This window comes from Rhinatrema bivittatum, chromosome 14 (assembly GCF_901001135.1).
Source record: "Rhinatrema bivittatum chromosome 14, aRhiBiv1.1, whole genome shotgun sequence".
Classification (NCBI taxonomy): domain Eukaryota; kingdom Metazoa; phylum Chordata; class Amphibia; order Gymnophiona; family Rhinatrematidae; genus Rhinatrema; species Rhinatrema bivittatum.
Genome location: NC_042628.1, coordinates 17,712,489 through 17,734,291, shown reverse-complemented (window position 1 = coordinate 17,734,291; position 21,803 = coordinate 17,712,489). Strand labels below are relative to the sequence as shown.

General features: G+C 43.0%; 1 protein-coding gene across 1 annotated transcript; it reads right to left on the bottom strand.

Annotated features, from left to right (window-relative positions):
* Positions 1–460: 460 nt before the first annotated feature.
* ZP2 (zona pellucida glycoprotein 2) lies at positions 461–14,117 on the bottom strand. Its single transcript, XM_029577457.1, has 18 exons — positions 13,982–14,117; positions 13,812–13,885; positions 13,284–13,370; positions 12,766–12,860; positions 11,318–11,476; positions 10,570–10,608; positions 9,995–10,162; positions 8,422–8,518; positions 8,032–8,189; positions 6,377–6,506; positions 5,890–6,065; positions 5,717–5,808; positions 5,471–5,598; positions 2,850–3,039; positions 2,456–2,591; positions 2,261–2,357; positions 2,073–2,156; positions 461–672 (listed from the first exon to the last, which is right to left on the bottom strand). The coding sequence occupies exons 1-18, from the start codon at positions 14,038–14,040 to the stop codon at positions 572–574; spliced, it is 2,070 nt and encodes a 689-aa protein (XP_029433317.1). The 5' UTR covers positions 14,041–14,117; the 3' UTR covers positions 461–571.
* Positions 14,118–21,803: the final 7,686 nt, after the last annotated feature.

Here is a 21,803-nt window from a genome sequence, read left to right as displayed (position 1 = left end):
GGCTACAGGAATGACAGACCGGACCAGAATGCAGCCTGCTGCTCCCAACCTGCAAACCGGCTTCACATCTTTTCGCCTGTAGTTTAGGTTCCATGAAGCCAGATAAAAAAACCCAAAACCAAAACAATCCTTCATATTAATACCTCTGAATGAAAGATTGACTTCCAAGCAGGTGGGGACTGCCAAACCCTTTTACACACCAGAAAGTTAAAGTTCAGTTAACTTCTGAATCTACCCAACACTAAACGTATTATGCATGCTTAAATGTACTTATGTTTTGTTTCAACTGTTCTACCCAGAGTTTTAAATTATGGTAACTGGAATGAATGATGAACCTGTTGAGTGACTTTCCAGCTTCTGATGCAGCTTAAGCTGCCTGAACTCAAGATCATGTCAATTCTGTTATCTACATTAAAATGTATTCTCCTCTTAGAATTCAAGCTCTTTCCAATATCCTAAGCAAAGATTTACTAAAGTCAAACTTTACTGTCCTAACATCCACATGAAGTAAAAAAAGTACAATAAGTTCATGATCAAAGTTTAACAATAAATAAAATTAGTAGAACCATTTCTAAACAGTCAGAGGTAGTACAACAAAGATAAGGAGAGTCATGGTGAGAATAGGCCAGGTGCCACCCTGAAGGGTTCTTTGTGCAGCAGCTTTCATAGACTCTACAAAAAAAAAATAAATGGATCATAGGATGTTTTGACAGGTGAGACTAGCTTATGCCCTCATTTTACTTTTAGGGCAGTAAATTTTAAAACTGTACACACTGGGACAAAGACCACTTATTTTACCTTTGGGCACATTTTTCAAAGCAAAAGTGCCTATGTATTCTAAAACTTGCCAGGGGTATAAGATAAGCAGGGGTGCTTGCTCCCCCTTGTGTAGGTAGAATTTTGCTGATAAACTTGTCACTTTTAAAGTGGAATTTATGCAAGTAGTTTTTTTCCCCTTCAACCTAGGCACATCCCCCAGAAAATGCCTCTTCTCATAAGCTAAATACATCCACCATATTCTTACCTGCACAGACTGGCAATTTTCAGCTGGCCAATTTATAACAGTAATATACTTTTAACCCATGGAGATATTTGAAGAGATTGCCCTCTTAGTGACGGGGATCTATACATATAGCTGAGGTTATGAATGTTTGTTCCCAGCTTAGAATGGAGACAATGCAGGTAATGTGTTATAAACAAAAAATGTGGATGGTTATTCAAGGCTTTATTCTGCAGAATACAAACATGCATAAATCTTAGTTTATGTTCATGTCTTTCCTCAAGTTATAGTCAGTATCCATATCTGGGCAAGAATTGGGGAGAGGGCAGATGGAGAAGGCTGGTTCTATCATATTCCCATGTATCCTGCTGCATACTGTTTTACATTTGATTGTGTTATACCACTTAGTGTGCAAAAGCTTCACTAGGTGGTTTCTTTGCATTGGAGCAATATTAGAGTATCTCTTAAAACGAAAGACTGAAAAAGGTCATTCCTGCTAGGATTGATGTTTGCTTTTTAAATTCTGCATGTAGTTTTGATTGTATAGCTTCTTGGGTAACATGTTTTACAGGCAGGATATTAAATTTAATACAAATCACCACTAATCAGATGCATTACTACCATTGTTCTGCCCTCCAGTGAGGCCAAGTAATTAAAGATAATTTTCTAGAAAAACAAACAAAAAATAAAAAAACCAACAACTCCCAAATGCCTTGGGTGATCATTAATGGAAGGTATAGAGAAGGTCTCTGACCATCCTGCAGGGTACAATGCAATATGTGCGTGAGAAAAGCAGGTCTTTCTTCCTGCAATCACCATTGCTTTGCTGCCAGGAACCAGCGGTTGAGAAACTGATCTAGAGCAACTATCAGGTTGGTGATACTGAGTGGCATGGCCTCCCCCTCAAAGCCTTCTACCTTGAGACCACCCATCAAGCCCAATAACTTTAAAAGTTACTGGGAGAAAGTCAAACAGTCAAGAGAAAAAAAAATAGTTTGCATCCTAATGTTAGCTTGGAGCAGAGATTACTCTGCAGACATTTAAGAGAAGCACCATTAGTATATGCACCTACCTCTATTCTTAGACTGGCCAGACCCCACAAGCAGAACAGGACCAGGTAAACTCAAAGTGTAACCTTCTCCAGATCTGCCGGCTTCTGTGGGAAAAACACAAGTATTTTCTGTGCGCACTACTACATACCGTTCAGGAATGTCAAATTAGGTGATAAGTTATCTACACAGAACAAGATTACACAGGTACCTCTTTTTTTCCTCTGTGATGTAGAGCACGTCTTAGAGCAGAGGGGGGAATCGGGCTCCAAGACATTGCACACTATCACACTACAATGGAAATACACCTGGGGGAAAAAAAAAAAAAAAAAGAGCTCAGAATGGTTAGAAGCCAAAACAGATATTCCAGCAGTGTAAAATAAATCTTGTGTAAGAAGCCATTTACCAGGCTGGAGAGCACTTTGTCACCAGACACAAAAGCAAAAGTCTTCACTTCAAATCTCTTACGGTAGCTTGGTAAATCCACTTTAAAACCAACTGGATGAAACACAGTTTTGTAATTGTCATTTTCAAAGTCACATCTATAAAAGATTAACAAAAAATATATATTAACCACACACTACAGAGACTGCCCTTCAGACTGGTTCTTGTTTACCCTCCCTTTAAGGAGTATTTCAACAATTCTTTACATGTTGAGATATCTTGCAGATCATTTTATTGGAGTCAACATTAATTTATGCACAAGTCTTAAAAAAAAAAAAAGGATCTATTCAGCTTTTCAAAAAAAAAAAAAAAGGTTCATCTACTTGATTGTGGAGATCAGGTTAGTTTATGCTCACCCATCTACAACAATGTTCCAACGTGGCACAGATGCGGGGTCTTCCAGAGCTGTCGCCCAGCAGTCATTCAACATCAATTCAAGATTTGGATCGTTTCGATTTAGTAGCCGAGCCTCCAGGTAAAGGGGCTCACGTAGATGCTTAACAACTGGATACTGCTGGTCGGTATAAAGTTCTTCATACAAGTCACCTGTAAGCCACAGAGGCAAGCAAAAAGTATTTAAAAAAAAAAATCCTTCATAGACTGAATCCTGTCCAGAAAACCCACTAACGTGTGTGCAGTCACAACAGGACTGTCATGGTCCAGGGATGCAGTACATGGGTGGCCCTACCCTAGATTTAACACTAGTGCACAGCTCTATGCAGCTTCACATCATTGGTAGGTCCAGCTACTGTGAAACTAATGCAGATGATAGAAAGGAGAAGTTTTGGGGTTTTTTTTAACAATTTAAATACTTACTTTAAAACAAACCACCACATCACTTCAAGGTTAATTACCCTGACGTGTCAGGCTCCTATCCCAGGCTGTAAAATTCTTAGTGGCTCGGTGGTAAGTGCTGCCACGTGACAGAGGCGGCGTGCACACCCACTTCTAAAGTGGCCAGACTCCAGCTCTAGGCTGTAGATGGGAGCAGCTAGGCTGGAGGCCTCTCTGCAATGGCTTGGCTGAATTGGGGGTAAGGCAGGGGTAATTTCAGGTAGTTGCAAATTAAGTCTTCTGGTGCTTTAGCTCAAAGACCAGTTCTGTTTGAGCAGGAACACCAGAAAGCCATATGCTTTTAATCTCAGTTACTGGTGAAATTATTAAAGGCACCACCCCCAAGTTATTTAAAAACTACAACATTCCCATTTCACCCTCTTATGATCTTATCTCTATGGCATACTTTAATTTAAAATAAGACCTAAAGTAAGGTTGATTAGGCCCTCAAATTAAGGTGAGAAATATTCCAGCAATAGGAGGTTCCCAGGGTGCAGGGTTTTGTTTGTGTTTTTTTTGTCAGGAAAATCATTCAAAAAAAAAAAAAAAAAAAAGGGAGGCAAGTGTCCAAAATATATAAAGCCTGGCAAAAAGTGCCCAGCATTGCTCAGGTAGCCTGGTCTATAACAGCCTCCCTGTCCTTGTGTGGCAGCTGAGAGACAGGGCTTCACAAAGCATATTAGCCAACATTGCCTAGTGGGGACCAGCAGCCTGTGCACGCCTCTGCCTGTCCATTTTCTAGATGAAACAGTAAGTGGACAAGAAATATAATTTTTAATGTACTATCAAGTTAAGAAAAGAGCCTCTGCGTGGATGCCTGAGAGACAGGGCACCACAGATACATGACAGCGTGACCAACGCAAGCTACATCGATAGATATGACCATGAGTCACAAGGTGGAGCAGATCCCCAGAAGGAGTGGAAAGGAGTAGTTTGTTGTACTGCCTGCTCTCTGGAAAGGTTATCCAACTTCTCACTTCAGTGGGAAGGTCACTGTTTGAAATATGGCTTTTCAAGGGAGGAAGGCTCAACTCTTGAAAGCTTGTGTCCAAGGATCTCTAGCACAATGCTGGAAATCCACAGTTGTGAGCCACGTTGTGTTTGTGCAATAAGCAGGTGAGGACTTTGTGAGTGCAACTTCTGAAAGGAGGAGAGTGGAGCAGAGCCAGTGCTAAAGGTACATGGAATAATCTGCAATCGTAAGCAAGCCAACACTAAGGAAAGTCTTGAAAGCAAGGAAAAGCCAGAAAGGGGGCCTGGGATTTCATTGTCCTGAGTTTTGTTTTATATATTTGTCTGCACTATGGACCTGTATATGCCTGGGGAATCCAGAAGTCTAGAGTGGATTCTTTTTCTGCAGTTTTCTTATTTCTGAAAAGCTATTCTGGAGCACCTCATTTTATGAAGCGTGTTTTTTTGCTTGTGCATAATCCCCTTGGGTCTTACAGCAGCGGACTTGTCCTCTACTGGAGGAAACCTGATCTGGATCTGCAGCCGGTTTCCCTCTCAGTCATGTGTTCAAAAGTTATCCCCTCACCTTAAGTGGGGAGTGCTCTGAGTGTTAGTGAGAAAGTCACCACATCATCTGTTTCTAAAAAGATTCCCTTCCCAAAGCCCACTCTTCAGTTCATGCTGTACGTTTACCAGGATAGTTCTGCAAGAAAAATCAGTATAGTAATTGATTTTAGATAAAATAGAAAGTGTGGTTTAAGAGGAGCTTCCAGAAGCATAGCACCACTTAAACCCCCACTCCTCAGGAGTGAAAAATTAAGTTTAAGAATCCAAGTAGACTGGAAAATGAACCACGAGGAAGTGTTTTAGATCATTTTCTTAATTCAACAGCTAAAAGACACAAGAAAAAGAATGGCAACCATAGCCATTCTGTAAAACTCTGCAAGTTCCCTAGAAACCTAATGCCAACGTACCGATAGAGCTGATGACCTGGTAGCAAAACCTGCACCTGACATGGTACTGGACATTGCTCTGTACCAATACACATGCTAATGGCATATTAAAAAAAAGCCATCAAATCCCATCTGGCCAGATCAAGGGGAAAAAAAATGGAGATGACCACATCTACTACATTACACATTTCAATCCAATCAGCACAATAAATGAAGCACGTCAGATTTGAGCAGCCTACCTGAGTAAAGGTTAAGGACCAGGGAGAGAGGGCCTTCACTTTTAGAAACCAAAACGGGAGGGGAGCGTGTCATCACATCTAGGTTGATTGTTATGTTGTCCTTTTGGTAATAACACAAGACTGTCAACCTGCAAGACAGACCACAATTTTCAATATTACATTAAGAAAAGATAATGATTTAGTATTTATTACAATTGTGAACAGCTATTTTAAGGTGAAGTCTTTCTTCTTGAAGACGTTACTTACCGGAATTCACTGTCTCTAGAAATCCTACTTGGTGGCAGATCTACCCACTGAGACCATACTTCGTTCTCATAAATAGCAGTCTCACCTTCAAACTAGAAATCGCATCAACAGGTTACAAAACCCTCTGCAGGTCCGAAGTCCCACCATTCAATCTTGAGCCCATAAATACTTACCCTACGCTTGGTCCCGCACCCACTTAATGGAACGTGAAACCGAACTTTCTCCTTAGATTTGGAGATTGGTTGACAATTAGGATCTTTCAGTTTGACAGTATCCAAATTCAGCTCTGGTCTTGTGCTATCGGCGGTTATTTCAAAATCCATGTAGCCCTCCGCTGTGCATACAACATCTTTAAAATAAAAGGAAAAACGAGTTCCAAAATGTGGCAAAAAGACGTGAATCTTAACGGACAATTGAAACCGCAGCAAGCACTGGGCAGGTAGGGCCTAGATAGTGTTTTACTAAAAAGATTGATAAGCTGGCTGGATTTCTGGGTCAATAAAGCTTAAAGAAAACAAAAAAAACCCCCACATACTACCCTATCTTAAAATCTAGGCAATGACTGGAAGTGCATCTTATTAAAATTTGGGACCCACAATCTACAAAGTGTGATCAGGGGAACAAAACTGATTCAGAAGCAGGGTGCAGCCTGGTCCTTACCTGGAGGGGCTGGCAAGTTCCTGCAAGGGCATTCTGGACGGGTTAGCACCGGAACCATCTTATCATTGACCAGGAAAGTCAATTGCAAGGAAGCAGTGTAGAACTGAGCACTGACGCACTGTGCGTCTTCCTGAGAAAGATAAACAGTAATGTAAAGACTACCTGTATCACTTCCACCCAAATCAGTTAAGTTGTGACCATCTGTTTTTCAGCAATTATAATTTTTTATTTTTTTTTTTTTAATAGAAAAGAAGGTGGCAGCAAGAGAATAGACTGTCCAGGCACTGTTTGCTATCCCATCACTGGAGGTGCTGAAGCACTTCTCTGTTAACTAAAGCCATGTTGCAAAGATTGATCTTTTCTGTTTTAAGTGTGGCTGCTTTTTGGCTTACTGGTAAGTTTTGTTTGGGGAGGGTGATCTGCCTGGTGGCCATGTAAGGGACATGGGTCGATTCCTGGGTCAGATTTTTTATTTATTTAAAATTTTTATATACCAATATTCATCCAGGATATCACATCGGTTTACAGTGTAACAAACGCCAGGCATGGCACTTTACATTGAACAAATAAAACAAGTTAACAAATGAATAAATGAGGGTGTAACAAGGGGAAATTTGCATTAAATAATCAACGAGGTTTGTAAATATATACATATGTACAAAAGGAAGACACTAAGAGATAAGCAGTTTAGGGGTGCTAGGAGGAGAGGGGGGAGTGGCGAGCAGAGGGAAGGGAACGAGGTGAGGGGGGAGGAAAAGGTATGAAGTGAGGGGGGAGAAAAAGTGTATGAGGTGAGGGGGGAGAAAAAGGTAGGAGAAGGGTGAAGTGAGGGGATAGAGGGCCAGAAGAGGGGGGCAGAGGAGAGGAAGGGAGAAATTAGGTGTATGCCTTGGTGAAGAGCCAGGTCTTGAGTTTCCGCTTGAACGATTTGAGGCATTCCTCAATCCGTAGTTCAACTGGCATTGTGTTCCAAAGGGTCGGCCCGGCTATCGATATTGCACGGGCTCTGGTGGATGTTAGTTTGTAGAGTTTAGGGGAAGGGATGGGCATAGTTGCGAGATGTGCGTGTCTAGTAGGCTTATTAGACTGGTGTCCAGACAGGCAGATCTTCTGCCTGTCTGGCCAGCCTGGCACGGAGGATGCTACAACGGCACTCGCAGGCCCAGGGCAGAAGAGGGAGCTCCGGTCATTACACAGTAGCCAGACTTGCTGGATGGATTTAAAAAGAAGTATCTGCAGAGTTCCAGAAGGAAGTGTTGGTGGCCATAGCCCTTGACCAAAGACTTAGCTGCAATGATTGGACAAGTTGGGAGGGAAATATCCCCAAGTAGTTGTGAATGAAGGCTCATAGCACAATAGCCCAGTTCTAACTAAGCTAGAAACCCAAATAGCAGTAGGATGGAAGCTTCTGGGCAAAAAAAAGGTCCCATTACAACCCTGAACATATGTACACAAGTTTGACTCAGGAAGATCTAAAATGACAGTTACCACTCCTACGATTCTAGTTTCTCTGAACATTAGTGTGCATAGATTTTACACAGCCAAGTAGGTATGATTTAGTAGTCTTAATGCAACCATGCAGAACACTCAAACATTTCATTTTTACGAAATGGCATATCACTAGAAAATGTCTTTAAAAAGACTTCTGGATTTACCTTCAAAATGCTTGTTTCCATATAAATTTTGCTTCCATCTTTTGTCTCCTGTAAACTGGTCACTGGAATATCTGTAGTGCCCACGGTTATAGTGAGTAAGGCGCCCGGAAATCGTGGCACGGTGACTGTCAGATGAGTTTTGTTACAGGCAACTGATTCTGTAGTCACAAAAATAAAAGCTAGTACACTTCAAAAATTTTCACCACCATGCAGTAACACGACAGCCCACCCTGGGTGGCTACAGTGTGCCAAGTAGTGGGGAATCAAATTCCCCATTGCTTAAACAAACACCATCTCCCCTCCAACCTTACTCTTACTGCTGCCCTTTTATTAGGGCCTGTTCTAAGCCCCATGCATCATCCTCAAAACCCAAAGCCACCTCTTACTCACCTGGTGCACAGATTGTCTGAGCTTCAAATGTTATCTTCTGACTGCCAATAATATAGATCAGCTTCAGTTCCGCCATGTAAAGCTTCTGACTGCCTTGCTGTAGAAAAGGGAATATAAAAATGAGTTTGCACGCATTAAGACAAATACTTCACTGCGGTAGAGTCAGCCAAGCAGCTTCATGTTAGAATAAGAAGTTGCTCGTTCAGAGGAGTAGAGTCTCCATCAGCTTTGAAAGTCTGTCCAGTATTACAGCTATAGCTATAAGCACACGTTCAGGTCTACAGCCATGAATTTACTATTTAAAAAAATGAAGTTTCTTGGCCTTCAGATAATGTTGTACTATCATGGAGATCTACAGTGTTGCTGAAACCACACCAAGTTATCACCAACATATGCACATTGAAAAAGGAGTTTTCACCCCATTTTAAATATACAATGCACTGGACTCTCAGCCCGTAGAACAGATGTTTGTGGTAGTCAAAACAAAAAAAAGCAGTACAAAGGCTTTTCTTAAATGAAAGTATTAAATACATAGCATACAGCTATGTAAAGACCCACTAAAAACAGAACCCAGCGTGGCCATGTTTCAGCAATAAATGCTTGCATCATGGGTCAACAGGTACCACAAAATACATTAAAAAGAAAATCCAGATAACTGGTACTGCTCAGAAAGACAAGCCGGGCTGGTGAAAAGGAGGTTCAGAAACTGGTGGAGAATGGTTCCCAAAAACAAGAATGATGGATATGCCAGATCTTTCTCCATTTAACTTTTCACTTGAGCCTCTTGTCATGTAGCTCAATCACAGGGCAGATTTGCCTCTGCAAGCACAAAGATCAGTATAAATCCATGCCATAGATCTAAAACAAAAAACCCCACACACCACAAGTTAATTTGCAAACAGGATCAAAATCTCTGTGCACGGAGTATGGCAACGCACCCCAACATACACTTGGCTCGTTTCATTCTGGACATTGCCTGTCAAATATTAAGGACTTACAGGCAGATAATAAAAAGTTCTCCCACAAACTTTACTGTGACAGGAGCAGCAGCTGTCAGCGAGTTTGATAGCTTATGCTCAATTTTGCCGGTGTCAGTTCTCAAACCTGCTGACAGCCACGGGTTCGGAAACCGGACGGCGGCAAAATTGAGCGTCCGGTTTTCAACCCGCGAGCCGATTTTAATTAAAAAAAATTTTTTTAAAAACTTTTTTTTACTTTGGGACCTCTGACTTAATATCACCATGATATTAAGTCGGAGGGCGTAAAAACTGCTTTTCTGTACACTTTCCTGGTGCCGGCAGAAATTAACACTTACCTTTGGGTAGGTGCTAATTTCTGAAAGTAAAATGTGCGGCTTGGCTGCACATTTTACTTAGTGAATCACATGGGAATAACTAATAGGGCCATCAACATGCATTTGCATGTTACGGGCACTATTAGTTTCGGGGTGGAGGGGGGGTTGGACGTGTGTTTGACGTGCTATTACCCCTTACTGAATAAGAGGTAAAGCTAGCGCGTCGAGAGTGGACTGTACTGTATCGGCCTGTTACTGAACAGCAGCTTCTGCAGTTACCTGAAAGGTTCCAATCCCAGAAGCATTTAAGGAAGCCTGGAGAACTATGCTGTCGCCACTGACCACAAATCTGTAGCCTTGCTTTCTGGCTTGTGCAGTGGTAAAGGTGGATACTCTCGTAGAATTCTTCACTTCTAGAATCCAGGTTGGTAGGGTCCGAGCATATACCTGAAATGTAAAGCGATACAGGTTTTATTCACCACATCCTGAGCTCACAAGCATCAAAGATTCCTCCAAAAAAGCAGCACACTAGACGCATGAATAGAAAGTCCTAGCGAAAGAGAATTTGATTCCAGGTGCCAATAAAGTTATTCGCACAGTTTGACTAAAGCTCCTCCTTTACAGCAAATTGCAACACAAGTCTTTCCTCTTACCCCTGCTCCAGTGACATCTACAAATCGTCAAGCATCTTTTCAAGTCACTCGATGTTACTGCTTAGGACTTTCTATCAAAGTAACAGCATCATGTGTGCCTCGAACCGCCAGAGCCCTCCCACACACAGATTTGAACTAAAAATTGTATTTTGTCCTGTTGCAAAAAGGAACCAGAAGGATGGTACTTTAACAAGTATATACCTCACTATCCAAGGCCGGAAATGATCTTGGAAATGCAACCTACAATGGGGAGGGGGAGGGAGAAGAGAAAAAAAAAAAGAAAATTTCATGAACTATTTCCTGTACACTGCAGTTCCAGGTGAAATCAAGGGGAAAATTTATCCCAGATTCATAAGATGATCTGGGCCTATAATATGGATCCAACACTTCTGGTATTCAAAACTCTGTTTGCCTGCATACATGGTACCTTATATGAAAAGCTTTTTTCAATAAATCTATTATGCTCACCTCAACCAGTAGCTATAGTTCAAAGACTGCATTAATGAACTGAGTCTGTAACCTGACAGCTTGTTAAGGGACCACAGTAGCCAGGTAGTAAAATAAGACTAGAGGGGAAAAGTAAAAGGCAGCGAGGAAGCAGCAAAATTAAACTAAATAAGCCAGGAGACCAGTTCTAGTTCAGATACATTACTATTACCTTAACAATACTTTCTAAAAATTTCGATTTACTTTCTTATTCTATTCATGCATATGTTTACCAGAATTGAACAAAAAGCTTACTTTCCAGCTTTTTGAGTAAGAGCCTGAACGATATGCTGAAACAGACAGGGAGACATTACAGTGAGAGATGGGAGAAAGCCAGATGTTTGTCAGTCGCCAGCTAATTTTTCAGGGATACACCTAGACCCTCAGCTGTTTCACAGTAATTTTTTTTTTAAGCAGCATTCTTGGCACAAGGCTTACTATTATCACAAGCTCCTCAACTTACTGTCATGGAGTCTCTGGAACAGTTCACAGCTCCCACTCTCACCCCATGCAGGTTCTGGTCTGCCTGAAGGTCCTCACAGAAGATATCATAAGTTTCATTCTTGTATCCAGTACTGGTCTCATTGCTGAGAAGTTTTATTTTTAAGTGATGCCTACCATGCTTCAGAAAACAGAAGGAGGAAGGTTAGGCATATGTACCCCAGCTACAGAATATGCAGCTTAATTATTGCTTATTACCCCCAAATGCTCAATTACCAATCAGGACAATAAAAGCACCACTCTTGCACAGTGATTTGAAAAAAGTCATAGTAACACAGTAGTAACAGCATAAAATTAACAAAATGGTCCATTCAGTCTAACCAGCAGTTTGCATATGGTAGTAATTGCTGCTCTGTGCTAGTTACCCCCCATGCGTTCAAGGACTCGCTTATCAGGGATAAAATGTTTACCATGTGCACCTAACTACCACCACCACAAAAAAATGATATTTTTTTTTTTAGGGGTGGTTTGGAATAAAAGCAGTAGGATTACATAGTAAATGTACTTCCACCCTGGCAAGGTTACATCCCAACCCCTTCACACAGCCTTCTGCTCCACGTATACCCCTTCTCTAGCTCTAATTAGGGCAATGCACCAACCAAAGAAGTCAGTATATGCAAAATCCTATTATGTCTTGTCATACAAAGTATTGCATAATTTATCAACCAAGGTGATTTCAATAGGTCACCTTTCCAATACAAGAAGATTATACAGGGCTGAACTTAAGCCAAGTCGCTCTGTGTTGAGAGTGAGATCCTTTACTTTGCAGGCTGTCTCTCTCTGCCATGATTAGAGGGCACCTGTACTCACACAGTCAGTTCTCTCCAACACAACAGTCATTTGTAGGGTCCGTTGAGCAACAGTATCCCAGACAGCCCATTTAGGAGTAGGTGCCCCTTGAACATTTGAGACAAATAGGAGAAAATACTCTTACTCAATGCATTAACTCTGGATTTGTTACCAGCAGATGTGGTAAAAGCTGTTAGTGTACTTGGGTTTAAAAAAAAAAAAGTTTGGACAAGTTCTTGGAAGAGAGCTCCATAAACCATTAATAAGGTGGACTTTGAAGAGTCCAATTATTGTCTCTGGAATAAGCAGCATTGAATCTATTGAATTTAGGAATCCTCTCAGGAGACTTGGATTGGCCATTATTGGAAGCAGGTTGCTGGGCTTGATAGACCTATGGTCTGACTCAGTATGGCAAAACATGCTTTTAACATGTCATTGTCACCTTCAAGGGGTGAGACACCTGTTCCCCAAATGTATACATTTAAAATCCAATATATTGATACAAAAGTACAGGAAACAAGCTCAGAACATTACCTAGGTGGTTTGATATGAACACAATATTACCCATGTTGTTCCTTCCAAAGGAAAGGATAGAAAAACTAAACAGGAAAAGTTTATTACCTCTAGTTCTGTACAATTTTCAAAGGCAGCTATTAGTATAAGCTTTTCAGAATCCAGAATATAATTACAATCCATAATCTCTTCACCAGCAGAACCTGTTGAAAGAATTGGATATAGTTTTATACCACAGTTCATTTAACTAGGTCAAAAGACAATCAAGAAACCCTGCACCAATAGCCACCTCATTCTGCTTTTCTCCACACCCCTCTCCCCAGTAAAACCCCCACAACCCACGGCTCTCAGATAAGGCTATCTAATGCTGCAGGCCAACAGCTGAGAAGGAGCCAGCTCTCAGGGTGGCCGGCAGAAGACCATGCACACTAGCCAAGAAGAGAAGAGACACCCAGAGAAAAGCCTTCTCTTACTGCTGGTTACCAAACACCAAGGTGGGGAAAGGAGAAGAGAAGGCCAGGAACAGGGGAGTAGGAGGTGGTTGAGAAGAGAATAGTCAGTGTGGCCACTGTTGAGATCCCCCTGAGAGCGTAAGTACAAAGTTATATCTGGCTACTTAGCCATACCGATAATATACAGTCCCCTCCAGGAATGGTTACCAGGTTGTTCAGGCAACTGAAGAACAAGTCCATCTTCACGACAGGAAACAGTTCCTAGAAAAAAATAAAAAAAGGAGACTGTTTAGAATTTATGAAGTAACAGCACCTGGAGAGAAGCGTCCAGATCTGGGCTTTTTGCATTCTTTTCCCAAAGCATTACAGGAGGACACACTTATTTTACTTGAGCTCAACCGCACGTTTGGGTTGAGTTCATGGGGGGGGGGGGGGGGGGAAAGCATTGGGGAGGCGAAAGTTAGGATTGCCTTCCAGTGGATCATTTGATAGCTACGATCAGTTCTAGTTTAAACTGAAAACACAAACTCATATCGTCTTACAAAGCAACGTGAGCGCCACCAAACTTGTCTCCTGAGAAGAGTATGGGCACTGCAAGTCCTGCATAAACTGGACAGATGGGCCATCACGTTTCTACGCTTCCATGTAGCTAAGAGTCAGGAAACTATCGAGCGTGTTCTACTACAGCAACAAAATTATTACCTGCGAAACTCGAGGGCAAGTCACTCGCTGCACCTGCCAAAGCAATCGCAAGCCATCCAAGGATGCAAAAGCACCTACAAAAAAACAAACAAACAAAAAGCTGCAAGCGACTTCTTCTAGCTGCATTACCATCTGGGACATTACAATAACGATAGACTAACAGCCCCTACCTCGCTCGCGAAAGAAAATGCCCAACTAGCGCGCGCGCACCTCCCAATAGCGACCCCATCAGACGTCTCCAAAGCCGGCCAGCAACCCAGAGCGCGCGCCTGCTACCCCTCAATAAGCGAGCCGCATCCAACCAGCACGCGGCGCTCCGGGCTGATGGACCGGCAGCCAATGAACGCGCGCCCTCTGGCCCCCGCCCCCCCGGCCGGCGGCCAATGAGAGCGCGCCGCCCGCCGCCGCGCTCATTGCCCGCGGCTGTGCTGGGAATCTTGTCCCGAGCGCCGGGCTGATTCGCTTTTCATAAAGGGAAGGCGGCAGCATCCAAACTTGGTTCTAATTCTTATATTTGAGAATCGAAACGCGGGTCGTGCTTTAGAAAGGAAAGTGAGACTTAGTTGTTCCCAGCTTTCCTTCTGCCCCGTTTTGGACGGGACCTCCGAGTTAGGGAGGTTAATTGGCAATTAATCTGCCACTTTCAGATCTTAATGCTTTGGAGGGGCTTCCCGGCCTTGATCTCTGCCTGGTCAGCCGGGCTATTTTTTTCCGCCCGTTTGTGCCTTATGAATATTCCATTTTCAAAGGCTCAGGGGGGTTGAATCCCCCTTAGTGGATTTTCAGTCGCCTGAAAGCACAGGCTACTCGCCGCCACACTGCAGGCCTTTATTCACACGCAATGGAGGCTAGTAACATGTTTACTGGTTCTCAATAAAAATAACCCTGGCTGGCAGTAAAAATGGTCCTCTGGTCTGGGGATTCAGAGGTGTGGGCTCGCTGTCAGTTCTCGCCCACACTCTCTTCCCATCCTTATACTGCTGTAAGGCCGCACTGATCCCCATCACAGCCCGCACCCAGGGACAGTAGCAGCAGTGCGGTATGTGGTCCATGCATTTCCCTGTCCTGGAGAGAAAAATACGGCAGCCGCAGGAACTATTACCGTCCCCATGCACCTGCTGCTATTCCTATTTTGATCTGGGGCTCGGGCAGCTGTTAGGAGGACAAATAGCATGGGAGGGTCCTAGAAGATCTGGGAGACTTGGCTTGTCTGATGAAATAGCTCAAAATAAAAGCACACACGGTCGGGCAATGCACATGAAATGTATGTGCTAGCCCAAACCTGAATTTCTCAAATGTTTGTCAATGCCTTTATGTTTTTACGGCATCATGACCCCCCCCCCACCCCCTCCCCCAGACACACACACACTCACCCACACAATCCAGAGACTTTCAGGCATCATGTTTTTAAACTCTTTATTTTGACATTTTCAAGGCATACAACACAAAACATATCAGAAGAAACCTCTTCTATGTCATACAAGAAAAGAACACGTGAAAACAGTACTTTATCTGGAATTTCCTCAATAGCATTATCCATTAACATACAGGTATATCATAGGGCAACAGGCTAGGTTAATATTTAAGTACTTTATAAGTATTTATATGGACCCCAAATGGTAAGAGATTTAGCGTGCTCATTTTTTAAGGTCATAACGTAATATTTTATTGTCTGCTATATCTCTAATTTGCCAACGCCAGTGCTCAATACCCAGACACCTTCCAAAAAGTCTCCACCAAAAGAAGCTGTCCCACCAATGCCCTGTACTTAACTGGGACTAGGACCAATTCCAACTGCCCAATAAACCCATCTCAGATGTCACCTGAATGGGAATCCCCAGAATATCAGCCATTTCTTGAGTAAAAACAGCTGACCATTGGGCAAACTACCACATGTGACTATATGTACCCCTCTGACCACAACCTCTCCAGTATTGAACTCCAGCATGCAAAAAACACTTATGTAGCGGTAGGATATGTCCTGTTTAATAACTTTACCACGAGTTCTGTTATCGTAGCACAAATAGAAATGTGTTGGGCAGAATTCCATACATCCTTTCAGGCTCTATGATCTAACTGTATGTGCAGCTCATTATTACAGGCATCAAATTTACTAACAAGGATACCTGAGTATATAAGAGTGATGCCCTTACCGTATGCATCTGGATGACTCATAAAAGACTCCAGACCGTCCAGATGAGGTAATGGTTTATTCAGGTCAAATCTATCCCCGAAAACCCTTTGTATTTATTTTTTGAAGATCAAAAAGAATGAGAATATGAAGAGAGGTCAAATTCTTCGTAGAGTGACTGAAAGGGAAGGAATCCTTCCTCATGCCATAGTTGGCCACTGTCTCTCCAGTTTCTAAAGGCTGGGGAGAACAAACATCCTAAAAGTGTTGGATTTTCATGTATGGGAGCAACAGGGGAGTTAACCTCCTACATCCCTTCCCAAAAATGTTTGAACCTGATGACATATTTGTACTGTATGTGCAAGCAGTGGGCTATTTCTACAGACTCTTCTGCTGTTGGGAGAGTCTTGAGGAAGAAAAGGGAGGGCCACAAAATTAATTGCTTTGGTCTGTAATTTTCCCAGCTGAAGCCATGACTTCCCAGGCCATCAACCAGGCTTTCATAAACATAAGTTTGGCTGCCCAATAATACACCTGGAAATTGGGCAAAGCCATAACTCCCTGTACCTTGGGTAACCAAAGGCGACTCAACCTCATCCAGTCTTGTTGACCCTGCCATACAAATTTAGAAATGCGCTATTGAAAAGCAGAACAAGAAGAATCCAAGATGGTAGCACTAGCATGTCACGGTTGAAGCTGTCTCTTACCTATTCTCTCTTTGGATATGCCTCACTCAGGTCGTAAGCGGAGAGCTAGGGAGTGGGACGTCCCAGTTGCCCCCTCCCCAAGCCCCGCAATTGGACCCATGGATGCCCACGTGAGATGGGGGATTTTTGCTCCAGGAGTGAAGTCGTTAGAGAGTCCTCAAGAAGAAGATGTACTTGATCCTTTCCCAGACTTGTTACTATCTTTGTCCCCCGAGAAAAGGATTATACCCGTGAATCCCGCCCAGGCAATTTCGCTGGATATGTGACGAAACTCAGTGCTGGCCAATGATGCAGCGAACACTGAGTTGAGTCTTGGGACTCAGATCTGGCTGAAGACGTCCTGGAGCCACTGAATACTCACGGCAATGTTGGGCAGTTTGACTGGAAAGGAAGCAAGATGGCGAGAGGAGAGGAGATCACTGATTCTGAGGGGACAACAATTTTTATACCATGTTCTCTCTACCTAGTTTGATGCTCTATCTACCTAGCTGCAATCAAGCTAGGTAGAGAGAACATGGTACAAATCTTCTTTCACATTTCATCACTCCAAATCACATTAAATCTTCACTGATAGCAACTGTGCTGTTTGTATGTATGACTGTGTATGTTAAACTGCCCCCAAAACCCAACGCACCCCGATTTACTAGTGCCCCCTTTTACAGAGCTTCTACAGAGTCTCTCTCTCTCTCTCACACTCACTCACTCACCAACCATCAGGGGTAGCTACTGCAGTTTTACAAAGTCTGAGTCTGTCTTTCCTCTCTAAAGCCCAAAGGGAGATGTTGGCAGAACCTATTTCGCTTTTAAAATTCAGGCTGCCTTGAAAGCTCTGCTGGGTGGGAAATGTCCAGGCCCTGATGGGTTCTCAATCAATACCTGAAAGGTGGAATCTAAAATCAAATAAATACATGAATGAACTTTGGAGATTAACATAAGCCCCTTCTTCAAGTTTCCTCCAAGACTAATATGGTTCTGACAGGAGGAGTAGGACAGAGACATTTAAATACCTGAAAGGCATAAGTAATGCAGACGAGCAAACATTTTTTCAGGGGAAGGAAAGTTCTAGAACAAAGAGCCATGGTTTGAAGTTGGGGAGTAGCCTAAGGAAATGCTTCTGGATTGAAAGAGTGGAAAATGCCTGGAACAATCTCCCATGTGGAGGATCCCCAGCTGCAGGAAACCTGAAGAGGTAAAACCAGAGATCAAGCAGGGTCTGCGGTCATAGAGAAGGAAAGGGAAAAGGGGCAGACTGAGGTTGCATTCGCTGCCTCCGTGGCGAACTTGGAACATAGACAGAGCTGATCTTGGTGCACAAATCCATTCTCTAGCTGCCGGTTTCTCGATGCCCAGCACCTCTGGAACATTCTGCACTTACCATTTGTAAAGAAATGGCCTGCCAGATACAGTGCAGGATGAGAACCCAGTTCACAGCAGCGCTATTGTCGCTTTCTGGCATGAATCAAGAAAGAACAAACTGTCTCAAACTGGTCTGAAGAAGAAAATAATTCACCAAGGCTTGCACTGCCCTTTCATCATCCTTCCAGTTTGGAAGAAGTGGCCAAAGAAGCAACAAAAGTATTAGCGTATTAGCTGTTGAGAAATAATTGGGCTGGGGTTTTTTTTTTTAAAAACTCTTTTATAAAAAGAATTTGTTTTGTGCATTAAGGGGTTACCAAGTAATTTGCTGATTTACAAAAGCTCTAGTGGCAGTATTGTTTTCTACTGCTCTGACCCAAAATAGCAGCCTGGACGGTAAGTCTTAGTGAATGGAAAATACATTTCATTTTGCATGTTGGAGTGGGCTCAGTTCAAAGTTGGCTGCAAACAAACAAACAAAAAAAATCTGTACAGGCTTGCAATCAGAAATTAATATTTTCTGGTGCTGGGTTATTCATTTCATTTTATTACAGGTTTTACAGAAGCAAATAAGCAACATCAAATTACAGGAAAATGTTCTGTTCTTTTTTTTTAGCAATATCCTGGCAGACAATACGTAACAACAGGGTTTCTCTCCATTCTTTGTAAAAAATATAGTTTTGCATGATTTTATTAAAATGGGTTCATTGCTGTAAAGTACAATAAAGTATTCACTGCTTACCACGCTGCACGGTTTTAATACATGTGGACTTTTGCTATGTTTCACGGGTGAAAGCACATTGTTCCCTGGCAGAATTATAAATCCTGATGCTTGGTAATCAATCAGAGGGGCAACTCATTTCAGGAAAGCAGCAAAACATGCCCATGGGCTACATGCAGCTACCGCACTCCATGTGCAGCATAAATCAGCAGCCGCGTTTCCAGGAAACTTCTTTCTAAATGCAATTCTTTACATTTTCTTCACCTCAAAAGTGCCCATGAATTTCATGCCTTTCCAAATGAGTTACAAATTCAAGTACCTTTGATAAGTCCCTGCCCCGGGGACAAACTAAGGGGCTTATTTTCTTATGGGTAGATTTTAAAAAAGAGCGCGATCGCGTACTTTTGTTCGCGCAGCAGGCGCGAACAAAAGTACGCTGGATTATATAAGATACGCGCATAGCCGCGCGTATCTTATAAAATCCTGGATCGGCGCGCGCAAGGCTGCCGATTTTGGGCAGCCTGCGTGTGCCGAGCCGCGCAGCCTGCCTCCATTCCCTCCGAGGCCGCTCCGAAATCGGAGCGGCCTCGGAGGGAACTTTCTTTCGCCCTCCCCTCACCTTCCCCTCCCTAACCCACCCCCCCCCGGCCCTATCTAAACACCCCCCCCTTACCTTTGTCCCTCGATTTACGCCTGCTAGAAGCAGACGTAAATCTACGCGTGCCAGTGCACTGCTGGCGCGACGTCATCCGACCCGGGGGCTGCTCCGGAGGCCTCGACCATGCCCCCGGGCCGGCGCCACGCCCCCGGTCCCGCCCCCAAAATGCCGCGTCCCGCCCCCGACACACCCCCTTAAAAAAAACCCTGGGACTTACGCGCGTCCCGGGGCTCTGCGCGCGCCGGCGGCCTATGCAAAATAGGCGCGCCGGTGTGCGAGGGCCCTGCTCGTGTAAATCCGCCCGGATTTACGCGAGCAGGGCATTTAAAATCCGCCCGTAAATGTTTTCTCCCATTTTATGACTATGGAATAAATACGTAGGAGGTAATTTTGAAAGAAGCAATTTTCAAAAGCCCATCTCCTTGCTTAAGGTGCATGCACACACGTGTAACCTATTGACTATTCAATGGCATATATTTTAGCAATTTTCAAAAGCCCACTTACACGTGTAAGTGGAAAACCCAGTTTTAAGCAAGTAAATGCTTTTGAAAATTAAGTAAATAGGGCAACATTTGTATCTGAGGCAATGGAAGGTGAAGTGACTTGTTCAAGGTGACAAGGTGCATCGGTGGTAGGTGTGGGATTTGGACCTTGGATTGCCTGGATCTCAGCCCACGGCTCTAACCACCAGGCTGCTCCCTCATGACTACGTCTGCTCCATTTTACAATTGATAATTTGGACTATGGCTTCATTAAGTGAGCCTTAAAAAGCATTTGATGTGTTTCTTTTCTTCTTACATATGATGACTACAAGTAAGAGCACTAAATATTTGTGAGTGTCTGAAATAAGGACCATCCTAACACCCGTAAGCAGGTTACTGATATGCATTCACCTTGCAATATATTCAGGGCATGTCTAATTATTATCCATAGGAGTTTTGATTAAGCTTCTTTTGAAACTTGCAATTTAAACGTGAGGGTTTGTGTAATTGCTGGCTATACTTAGCCAACCTCAGTTAGTAAAAGAAAGGTCGCAGAGAAGGAAGATATCTATGATGCCTGCTGCAAATGCTGTTATGATTGGAGAGTCCTCTCTAGAAGTCTCTGGGAACTATGGTCATTATTGCTTCTAAGGGTTGTGCAGATGTTTATACTCAAAAAAGCTTCTATGCTGAACCCATGAGAACTGTTAGTCAAGGTCAGACAAGAAACTGGGAGTAGCAGGGCACGGAAGCAGACACCAAATAGTACCAAGGTTTGGAAAGCAGATGTGCTGAACTGTGATAAGAACAATGGGAGGCACAGGGACTCTCTCCTGCTTCTAGCAGTGTTAGAAAAGCCCTATAAAAATGAGCAGAGCTGTAAGGATTCAGCAGCATTGTTACTTCTCAGATTTCCAAAGTTGAGACTGCAGACGGATTTATTGGACCCATTTCAACTTTCATTAGGAACATAAGATTTGCTATCTTTATATGTATCTTTTAATACTTTTCTAGTAATTATTATTATTTGCTTGCAATCAGCTCTCTGGTGCTTGCTGTTATTTATTGTTTGTGTGTTTATCCTTGTGCTTAGCAACTGCTCAAATAAACTTACATCAAATATCTGGATCCTGGTGTAGTGACTCAGTGTATGTGTGCATGTTTGTTGTGTATCAGAGAAGCCCCTCGGTATCTCCCTCTTTCCTGGGAATTAGCCTCGAGATAGGCCAGTGGGAATACAGGTAGAGCCCCTCGGGAGAGAGAGAGAGCCTGTGTGTGTGACTGTCTGTCCTAAATCCAGAATAGATACTTACCTCTCTTTCTCTTTACACTATTCCTGACATGATATCATATTTCAGGCATTGCGTCAGAGGCTTACTTCTCAAAGTTGTGCTGCTGATTACTTCAAATCGTGCCTTTTCAACGTAGCTGACTGGCATTCCTAAGATATGTATTTTCTATGACATTTGCAGGGAATCAGAAAATGTACCTTTCTGCCTTGCACTTCAACGTGCATTTTCTGTGTGCAAAACTTTCTGCCGATGCAGCAAGGAGTTCTGCGTGCAGAAAATGCGAGTTTCTAAACGTGAGTAGTGCTTAGCGCCCTTGCATGGAAATCCCATGCAAATGAGGGCATTAAGCAGCACTCCCCGATGCAGAGAGACTGCATCTGGCCAGCGCACCATTTTTAGTGCTAGAGACATAACTCCAGGTCAGAGCTGGAGTTAAGTTTCCAGTGCTACTGTACTGGCATTTAAAACCCTACAAAAGGGGAAACATTTTTTAAAATGTTTGTAAATGTCCACGGATAAGTATAGACTCATCCAGGTAAGTAGCAACAGCTGCCTCCGCTTACCCAGATAAGTCTATAGTTATCTGGCTATTTGGCGCAGTTTACCGCTACTTAGTCGGATAAACCAGCGGCTGCCATCACTTAT

What these genes read in the sequence shown, in the direction of transcription:
- ZP2 (XM_029577457.1), bottom strand. Translation starts at nt 14,040, where the DNA reads ATGGGGTCGCTATTGGGAGGTGCGCGCGCGCTAGTTGGGCATTTTCTT. An exon ending in GTTCCAGAGACTCCATGACA is followed by an intron (nt 10,609 to 11,317) that starts GTAAGTTGAGGA and finishes TCCCCATTGTAG; the next exon opens with GTTGCATTTCCAAGATCATT. An exon ending in CTGGGATTGGAACCTTTCAG is followed by an intron (nt 8,519 to 9,994) that starts GTAACTGCAGAA and finishes CCTTTTCTACAG; the next exon opens with CAAGGCAGTCAGAAGCTTTA.